The sequence below is a fragment of the Chrysochloris asiatica genome, unplaced genomic scaffold (assembly GCF_000296735.1).
Source record: "Chrysochloris asiatica unplaced genomic scaffold, ChrAsi1.0 scaffold00006, whole genome shotgun sequence".
In the NCBI taxonomy this organism is placed as follows: domain Eukaryota; kingdom Metazoa; phylum Chordata; class Mammalia; order Afrosoricida; family Chrysochloridae; genus Chrysochloris; species Chrysochloris asiatica.
In genome coordinates, this window is record NW_006408524.1 from 16883650 (window position 1) to 16894699 (window position 11050).

At 42.3% G+C, this 11050-nt stretch overlaps 1 protein-coding gene across 1 annotated transcript in view; it reads right to left on the minus strand.

Moving 5' to 3' along the window:
* The window catches only part of BMPER (BMP binding endothelial regulator), a 410362-nt gene that overhangs the window by 364332 nt on the left and 34980 nt on the right, over positions 1-11050 (minus strand). The window contains exon 3 of the mRNA XM_006832140.1: positions 7617-7716. Within this exon, the coding sequence (XP_006832203.1) occupies positions 7617-7716 (100 nt within the window). The remainder of the gene's footprint in view (positions 1-7616; positions 7717-11050) is intronic.

The window sequence follows — 11050 nt, forward strand, 5'->3', positions numbered from 1 at the left end:
ATATGGGAGAGCTTCAAAAAGTTCATGGAAAATTCTATCATCTTTTCATTCCATTGTTCCATTAACTTTGATGTCTTCTTACATGTGTGTGTATAGCATGGTGGCTCAGTGGTTAAGTGCTTGACTGCTGAATGAAAGGTAAGTGGTTCAAACCCACAGCAGCCAGTCTACAGGAGAAAGCTGGCAGTCTGTTTCCATCAAGATCACAGTCTTGGAAAGTCATTGGGGCAGTTATATTCTGTCCTGATTGATCACTACGAGTGGAAATTGGCTCAAATCAATGGGTTGGATATGTGTGCACGTGTGTGTGTGTAATTCATTAGGAAAGGTATAAGAACTTGATAGCTGCTATTTTTTGTTGCTTGTATGGGAGTGTGTTTCAAAAGGAACTTTGTTCTTTACTTTTTAAGTTTTTTTAGTATGAAAAGTCTCCCTCCCCTGCTCCCCCATTTATTTACACAGTTGAATAACTGGAAAAGACATTCAGTAAGCATTTCAGTACTTGAGTTATATATTTTCTAGTCATTTTCTGCTGTTTTACTTTATTTCTTATCATCATTCTAGTGATACAAAATTTTCAAAACAGGAAGACAGCAAAAGGTCAGAAAAAAGTCATGGTCTTACCAACTACAAACAGCAAAGAGATTTTCTCAGATCCCAAAAAATATATTGAAAACAGACATTGATCGACACCCTCTAAAAGAGGTGGTTCTGATTTATTCATGAGGAAGGCTCTTCAACTCCAGTCTGCCTCAGAGACCATCTGGTGGAGCAATTCAAATGCAGAGGCAGGGATTTGGGCCATAGCTTTTGAAGCAACAGATCTATGGCTTAATAGGAACTCCTGGTGTGGCGCTATAGGATAAGCACTGGACTGTGAACCACAAGGTCGGTGGTTCAGATACACCAGCTGCTCTTGGAAACCTTACACAGGATCACTATGAGTTGGCACCGACTCGATAGCACTTAACAACAACAACAATGGCCTAACAGTGGGACTTCCTGCATCTGTCCCTCATCTGTGTCACATATTTGGGTGATGCACTGAACCTACTGAAAACACCATTCTTCATCTGAAAACTGGAACTCTGACAGCACCTCCCTCACTAAATTGTGAAGATCCAGTACCTGTTAGGTTGTTGTTAGGTGCCATTGAGTCTGCACCTACTCATAGTGACCCTATGAACAACAGAACGAAACACTGCCTGGTCCTGGGCCAACCTCACAATTGTTGTCATACTTGAACCCATTGACACTGCCACTTTGCCAATCCATCTCGCTGTGGGTCTTCCTCTTTTTCTGTGACCCTCCATCTTACCAAACATGACATCACTCTCCAATGACGGGTCCCTCCTGACAATAGGTCCGAAGTATGAGAGATGAAGTTTAGCCATCCTGGCCTCCAAAGAGCACTCTGGCTGCACTTTTCCCAACACAGATCTGTTGGTTCTTTTGGCAGCCCGTGGTACTTTCAATATTCTCCTCCAACACCAGTACCTGGTTCCTAGTTAATCCTCAATGTTACTATGTTGATGCAAAAGAATAGTGATCTTGTTATTATGATTCCCATTGGACCAGGCCCAGGTATCCACATTGTAACAGGTGATTCTGTGGCTCATGACAGTTTGAGACACACTGCTGATACTCAGGACTCCCTCAGATCAAAGGAAGGACACACCAACCAGAAATAACACTCACAGGGAATTCAGAACACCAAGCAGACTTCCCCTAATGCTTCGTCCAGGTAGCAGTCCTGGATTTCATCTCCCCATATGCTTGCTAGGGCAAGAAAGGGATGTGGGCCTTCCAGGAGGACTACCTCCGCTGGGAAGCCTAGGAAGCCCATGCCCTCCACTTATTCCTCCAGGTTAGGCACACATTGCACACCTGGATGACAAGTTTGCCGACACTGTCTGCTGACTTGTCTGTTGAGCAACTTGGGAAGCAGCATGAGGTTTTCATCAGCATACACATACAAGCCAGTGGGATCACATGAGGTCTTGTGAGGTCCAAGGCCACCAGAGCACGTTTTGATAAAACCCACTTTGATGAAACATCTTTAGATAAAAGGAGACTGAGAACAAGTGATTCCAGTTATTTAATTTGTGACCCCTTTGCTCCCACATCACTGCTACTCTGATGGCAGAAGCCTTTCAAAAGACAATACAATGAATCATTGCAATGAAACAATGTGCGTAAAACCTATGTTCTCCCATGTAAACTATCACTGAATTCACAGTAAAAACTTTTTTTAAAAAAAAGCAAAACAATGAAGCCTATAGGCTCTACTGCTACAATGGAACTAAGAAACCAAGGTGCCATTTCTTTGCTGAGAATAATTCATTGCAGAATGTTTTCTAATCTGACTAAAATAATTTGATCCTGAGACTAGCTTACCTACATATCATTCTGCTCTAAGTAAAATACTGCCAGCAAGTATGTTCGATAAGAGGATTTCTCATTGAGTATAAAATGTGAAAACTCCCCATATTAGTACAGAGGATGCTGCTAAGAGAGGACTGATCGGAATTGCAGCTGCTGCTGTTGTGTCAGAATGTCTGCTATAAATTAATGATTGGTCCTGGGGGGGGTTTCCTCCTTGTGAACAAAAGATACAAAAAAGTTGAGCAGTGATTTACCTAGGTTCTTTGGGAGATCAAGTTCAAAGTGGTCTCTGGGTTTATGCTATAATCTATTCACACCCAATTAATGAATGCTCCTTTTGATACTATCTTTTGGGTCCAACTTCATTCACTACACAAAGCTCTTTGGTTTCAGCTCCTGCCTTTATGCTTACCCAATGCTAAAATCCAAGGTATGACCCAAATACCCCAAAATGGAGGAATGACCAAATGAATGTTGGTACATCCAACAACTGAAACATACGTGATAGCCATTCAAAAGGCTATTTCCTAGTAAGGTGAAATCATGCTATACCCAGTGTTAAACAGAAGTCCTGGCATGGAGCTGTAGGATAAGGACTGGAGTGCTAACCCCAATGTCAATGGTTGAAACCCACCAGTCACTCTCTGAAACCCTATACAGGGTCATTATGAATTGGAACCCACTCGAAAACACACAACAGCAAAATAAAAAAAGAAGGGAGGGAAGATGGGAAGGAAGCAAGAAATGAGTAGTATGATCTCAGTTAGATAAATACATTAATATGGGGAAAAGTAGGTACAGAAAGAAACATACCAGATATTAACAATTGTTTTTCTTTTGGGTGGTAAGCACAACTAATTTACTTTCTGCTTTTTCACAATTTAAACTAGTTTACAAAGTTTCTACTCCGAACATATGTTACTATTCTAATTAGAAATACCATGTTGTGATGCTGTAGAATAAGCACTGGACTGGTAGTCACAAGGTCAGCAGTTCAAAGCCAGCAGCCTGTCTCAGAAACCCTATACAGGGTCGCTATGAGTCAGAAACGACTTGACAGCATTTAACAACAACAACATCAATTAGGAAAACATACACAAATCAAAGCACGGGTAGTTTCCAGTACCTAAAAGCAAATGCACATGAACAATGGCTGAATTAGTAAATGTTGTGTTATATATATTTTAATAATAAACAAAGACAGAAAGAAAGAAAGAGCAAACACAGCTATGTCCCAGAAACCTCATAAACAAAACTGTGTTATGGGATAGAAAGAGAGAAAATGAAGGGTGAATCTTCAAATCTCCCTCAGGGAGGAAACTCTCAGGGCAAGTAAAGGGTCTTGACTTGATTGAAACATCTTGTCATTACTGTCAGAAACAAAGTACAGAACGCTGAACCTACTGGTCTATTCTTGGTTCCAGATTCATTCTAAGAGGTTTACCTTCACATGCTCAAAAAGAATGGTCAGGAAATGGATTTCTCATGGGTCTCCCTCCCTCTTGGGGGATGAGGATAATTGGAGGAAAGGGTGTTGATAAAGGAAATAGCAAGACAAATGTGTTCAGGTTAGTGTGACATCACATATTCGGATAGATGGGGAAATAACGCAACTGGGGAAGATGGTTCCACAGCAGCAGAAAGTTTCCTTGTGTTCTGTGGACACTGAGGAAACAAACCATGACTATTAGTGCTTCCTTAACACATTCTGTTCCCACTCCACAGTATCCAACTGACCCCCTCCCCCTCACTGTCAATGCAGCTTAGACAACCACAGAAAAATGGAGATGACAAAAGAGTGATTTAAAAAATAAAGCCTGGGCTAAATGAAATAAGACAAGCATTGCCTGATTCCACTTAAACGAAATATTTAGAATACGTAAAGACATAAAGACCAACGTTTATTAGTGATTAAGGAGCTCTGGGGTCCTGGTGTGGCGCTGTGGGCTAATGCATCAGGCTGTAAAGTTGTTTGAAGTACAAAGTCGGTGGATCAAGCTCACCAGCTGATCCTTGGAAACCCTATACAGGGTCGCTATGGGTTAGAATCGACTCAACAGTACTTCACACAAAAATAACAAGGAACTCTGGTAGCATAGTGGTTATGAATTGGGCTGCTAACCTCAAGGTCAGCAGTTCAAAACTACCAGCAGTTCCACAGGAGAAAGATGAGGCTTTCTGCTCCTGTAAAGATTTACAGCCTCGGAAACCCTGTACAGGGTCTCCATGAGTCGGAACTGACTCCACGGCACATAACAACAACCAAGAGCTGGTGAAGGTGGGGCGGAAATGAGGAGTTATTATTGAAGGGGGTCTGAGTGTCTGTTTTGAGAGACAAAAACAGTTGGTAATGGACAGTGGTTCACAACAATATGGGGGAAAGACATTTATGTTACTGAATTCTCCCCTTCACTCATTCACTCACTCATGGCCCTGGACTTGGTTCTGGCTCACAGAGACCCTGTATAGATCTCCAAGGCTGTAAATCTTTACGGGAGCAGAAAGTCTCATCTTTCTCCCGAGGGTTTGAACTACAGGCATTGAAGTTAGCAGTTTGGTGCGTATCCTACGTTGCCACCAGAGGAGTGATTAAAATGGTAAATGTTTTGTTGCATATGTTTTTACCACAATAAAAATGTTTCAAAGGAATGAAAAAAGAAGATTCTTTATTAAGGTAGAACAACAGTATCTTAGACATACGTTAGTTGAGTACTGTATTTTTCATTGTAAATACTTTATCTCACAATCCACCAGGGAAGCTTTTAATGAAGTGTATTACAGAGTTTGCATGGATAGCTTTCAGACTCATACTGGTAAAAACATCCAACTCCCAGCTCTATTAAGAAAGGGGAAGAATAAACTGGACACTCAGAAGATTCTAAAAAAACATTGTTCTCACTCATTTACAGCTTTTCTGAGAGGTTTCAACATAGTCAAGTTTGACACATACTTAAAGGGCACTGTAGCATCAGCACTGCACAGCTAACCACAAGGTCGGTGGTTCAAACCCACCAACCACTCCTTGGAAACTTAATACAAGGTCGCTATGAGTCAGAACCCACTCCACTGCACTTAACAACAACATGCTAATGATAAATGCTAAATTGCCTTGCACTTTGCATGCTAAGCATTTTGAATGTATCTTACATTTTAAGTTCCTGAGTGTGTGTTCTGAGAGGTAAAAACAATTGGAAATAGTGAATTATTATTCTCACTTGAAAGACAGGAAAGTAGGTTGGGTCCCTTCAGGGCAAACCCCCTTGTAAGACTAAGACTTAATGGGAATACACGAGCAGACATGCACTCTGATTGGTGACCAAGTTTGTCACCGATAAGGGAAAATGAGGGAAGAACGGCAATGAAGCTGTGAGCTAAGCCCTACAACTTTCAATAGACTCCTGTGAACCCGGGTGGAGACCTGATTGGCCAGCAGTGTGGCCAGAGTCAGTGACATAGCCACAGAGGACTGGAGTGGAGATTGAAGCGTCCAGCTGATAAGAAGAGAAGGCATATGCACAAGAACACCCACACTTGCAGATTCTACCCACTTGACTTGGCTTCAATGGCTGGATGATTAGAGCTCAACTAGAATAAGAAAGAAGAGGAAAAATAAAAGTAATCTCATACAGTTTGATGAACTTGACCTACACCTATGGATGTAGTAGCTCAAAAGAGGGAACAATCCTTTACAGTGAGAATCTTTCCCACCCCCTCCATACACAGAGTACACAGGGATGGGCAACTTGGACATTGGCTACCCAAAGGTGGGGGGCGGGGGGGGGAAGGCTTCAAAGGCAAGAAGTGACTGGCTTCCAAGCTTCCAAGAGGGAGCCTAGAACCTCTTGGCTAGGAAAGTAGATTCTCCACTGAGTAGTATCCAATGTGTCTGGGCGGAGCTAATGAAAGGAGATAGGGATAGGCCCCTTGTGGTACAATGGTGAATAATTGTTATCAGGACTGACTGTGAGGGTTGGAAATGTGAAGGTAGGTGTTTTGTAGCAAAAGGAGGGGCGTGTTTGATGATGCAGTCCAAGAGCCAAGGTTCCTGAAACCATCAAGGACGAAGAGGGGAGTGCGGGACCCTACCCAGAGAAACAGTGACCCTAGAGATGGAGACAAAGACGATGATGTGAAGAGACGGAGTGGCTGGGGACTGTAGACCCAGAGAGGGAGAGGGGCTGTGTGCTGACAACTGGGGGGAGGCTTGCAGGGTTTACCCTTTGGTTGGTTGATGATGCTTGGAGGGGATTATAATCATGGCAATGAGACGATACATGATAAGATGAATGTAAAACTAATGTTCTCCCATGTAAACTATCACATAATTCACAATAAACATTTTTAAAAAAGAGAGAGAGAGAGTAAAGTAGGGTAGAAAGAAGTTAGCAGGTCTTCAGAAGATCAAGAACAAACAGGTACTAAGTGACAAAAATCAATTTTGAATTGGCAGCAGGACATGGTGTTCACACCCAAGCAAGCTCCCATTCTCTAAAGCACTGTGTAGACCACTGACCACAGAGTTGGCTCTACTGGGCACCAAGGGACTCTCAGTGAGTTATTTTTCAGAGATCCCAAAGACTTTCTTCCATGGGGCCCATTGGTGGACTCGAACTTGCCTTAGCAGTCAAGCATTAAACTCCAATATACACTAAGCCATGGCATTGTGCAACCTGGCTCCTGCCCTCAGAGAGCTAATAATTAACTGAACACAGGATACAATGAAGGGAAAAGAAGCTTTATGCACCACCGAAGTTGTACAGGGGAGGGTGAGAAGTACCAGGTGAGAGCACAGATCCTTTAGAGATGCCTCACAGACAGAGAACGTAGATTCAATTTGGAAGGAAAGAAAAAATTTAATAGGGACTAAAATGGTCCAATGCTGGCAGAGGTGAGTAAGGTAAATGTGGAACCTGGAAAAACTGAGCGTTGAAACTTCGTGACAAAACACGTTTGTGTGCCTGTGTACAAGTTGGTATAGGCATCTGGTTTATATCTTTTTCTATGACATTTTAATCACACGCCTTAGAAAATAAACCACATTGGCATATGCTTGCCATACATCCATCCCTCTAATAGGCGAGTTCCCTTATTCCTATCCTCAACAAACAGATACCAGAGTCCCTCCCAACATCCATTTGCATCCCAGTCAAGAGTCAAGTGAAGAAAAAAGGTGAGAAACAGAGAAACAAAAATGCTTGAAGAGAAAGTGATCATGAGAAGACATGAATCACCTTTGCACCGCTCACAACAGGCTCCCCTCTGCTTGATGGCCAGGGCGCAGTCTCGCGACAGTACTGGACATTTTTCTCTCTTACAGGTCACTTCCTTGTTCTAGGTATAAAGGAGACAAGAGACATTAGAAATCAACTCCACACAGCATCCCCAGAATCCCAGCACATGTCCAAGGTTTTTTTCCTCTTCCTATCTTCTCTTCATATTGGCAAGAAAACTCTGTGATGGCAAACACCTATAGGATTTTGCTCTTCCTGGTACAGAAATATCTGGGAAGAAAGGACTTTTTGAGATTAGGGTTCGGAGAGTGGGGACTGACAGCTTCCTTCTTTAAAAAGCCAACTGAACCTAGATAACCCAATGTTGAAAGGGCAGCTTTCTCCTGCTCTGTTCTAAGGTTTCTTTTTCCTATACACTATAGAAATGATAATATTTGTGCAAATCATATTTCTGCCCATTGGGCTACCTGGACCATGGCTGCATTGTGAGAACAAAAATATTTGCACACAGCTATCCAACAATCCCGAATAGTAAAGTGCATTAACATGCAGCAATCTAAAGGTCCAACTTAAATAATGACAAAGTTGAATACTGAATCGGCTCAGTAAGAGAAAAAATAATATTCCACATGCCAAGCAAAGACACACTCGTCACTGTTTTATAGCCGTGAGACAGCTGCCTTATATTAACACTTATGCTAATGAAATGTAGTAAGCATTTGCATCTTGGGTTTTATCCGGCAGGGTCAGCTGTTAAAATGTCTTAGGGAAGATGCAAACACCATGCATGATCCTATTTGTACACAAAATGTACACACATAAACCAGAAACTGTGTCATAAAGCTTCAATAGGATCTGAGCTCTAATGAGTGCCTACTCTACAGAATTCTGGTGTAGCGCTGTGGGCTAATGCATCAGATTGCAAAATTGTTTGAACTGCAAGGTCGGTAGTTCAAGCTCAACTTGGAAACCTATACAGAGTCGCTATGGGTCAGAATCGACTCAACTCAAAGGCACTTAACAACTGGATGCTGGATGCTTGGAAGCAATGAGCTTCATTTTTATTAAAATCCTATGAGATAAATTTATTCCCATTTTACAAACCAGAAAACTGCTGCGAGGAGGCATGCGATGTTCCCAAGACTGCTCAGCTTTGCAGCAGTAGAGGTGGGCTTCAAGCAGAAGTCACATATGTGCTCACAGCCGCATAGGTAAAGGCTTATGAGACCACTTTCATGGGAGGCAGGGTGGAGACCAGTGACTCCTCACCTTGAGATGAACCTATTTATTCCCCTCTTGGAATATATGCAGGAGACATCCTAGCCAGGCCTGACAATGACCTTGGGGAGACTCACAAAGTGTCACAAGACTAAGGCAGATCTCACCTTTTCTGGTCCAGGTATGTGGGGGAGCTGGGGTAGTTGGGGATCCAAGTCAAGCCATACATTAAAGGCTAGCCACAAGACAGTTTGAAGACAAAACATATTACCTTCTGTGTTGCATTCAGATTTGCTATGAATTTCAGCACCCTCCAAGATCCAAACTATCATCTCCCTTTAGAACCTCCAAGAATCCCAGAATCCCACCCCTTCTAACTTGGCAGTCATGAGGCCACGGGAGAGATGGATCATCTTCCCAGCAGCTCTGATTCTAGATTGGTTTGTTCTTTCACTGCTCTAATAACTGCTGGAGAGGGCCGTGGTGATTCAGTGGTGGATCCAGGTCCAATTCCCAGCCAATACACCTTCACTCGTCTGATTCAGCAGAGCTTCCAGACTATGACAATCTAGGAGGAGAGGACTAGTAACTACTTCTGAAAATCAACCAATGAATGCCGTTCACAACCCATCCTGAGGATGGTGCAGGTAGTGTTTTGTTCCCTTATGCCTCAGGTTGCCATGAGTCAAGATGCAAGACTCACTGGTAACTAATAACAACAACAATTGCTTTGGAAGGCCAGCTGAGGCATGGGGACAGTGAGCCATGGTTGCCCAAACTTTTCTACTAGATGACACATGTAGAATATGATCATCTACATACAGGGCTTTGAAGAGAACAGGGTGTCAGACTGATGAGGCTATCCTAAAGCCTAGAGTAAGGGAAGGTGTTTCCAGTCACCTGTCCCAACCCCATAGGGCTGTTGTTGTTTTGTTTTGTATTTATTAGTTACCTGTGTGGGATGGAAGGGCAGGGTTGAACTAAAGTAACACAGTCTCTTCAACCCCTCACTCCCACACACTCCTTTTGGTGTCTATTGCTGTCAACTGCCATCAAGTCACCTCCAACTCATGACAACTCTAGGGACAACAGAACCAGACAACGCCCAGTTCTGTGCCATCATCATGGCTGACATTGTGCTCAAGTCCACTGTCACAGCCACTATATATTTTGAAGGTCTTCCAATCTAGAGAACTCATCATCCAGCATTATCTTGGATAATTCATCACCTCATCATGAGACATCCATTGTCAAAAAGAACATATCTAGATCAGTCATGAGGTGCAATGGTGTCTGTGATAGGATAATACTCATGCGCCTACAGGGAAGCCCAGTTAATACCATTATTATTCAAATTTACACACCAACCACTAAAGCCAGTGAGGATGAAATAGAAGAATTCTACCAATTCTTCAATCTGAAATTGATCAAACATGCAATCAAGATGTATTGATCATTCCCGGTGATTGGAATGCAAAGGTTGGAAGCAAAGAAGAAAGATCAGTAGTTGGAAAATATGGCCTTGGTGATAGACATGATGCAGGGGAATGCATGATTGAATTCTGAAAAACCAGTGACTTGTTCATTTCAAATACCTTCTTTAGACAGCATAAGAAATGACTGTACACATGGACCTCACCAGATGGAATACACAGAAATCAAATTGACTATATCTGCTGTGGAAAGAGACAATGGAAAAGCTCCACATCATCAGTCAAAATAAGGCCAGGGGCAGACTGTGGAGCAGACCACCAGTTACTCATATGTAGATTCAAACTTAAGCTGAAGAAAATGAAAACAAGTCCATGAAAGCCAAAATATGACCTTGAATATATCCCACCTGAATTTACAGATCATCTGAAGAAGAGATTTGATACATTAAACACTAAAGACCAAAGACCAGAAGAGTTGTGGTATGACATCAAGAACATCATACATGAAGAAAGCAAAAAGTCATTAAGAAGACAGGAAATAAGGAAAAGGTCAAAATGGATGTCAGAAGACACACTGAAACTTGCTCTCCAGCGTAGAGATGCTAAAGCAAATGGAAGAAAAAAGGAGGTACAAAAACCGAACGGAAAATTTCAAAGATCAGCTCGAGAAGATAAAGCCAAATACTGCAACAAACTGTGCAAAGATCTGGAATCAGAAAACCAAAAAGGAAGAACACACTCAGCATTTCTCAAGCTGGGGGAACTGAAGAAAAAATTCAAGCC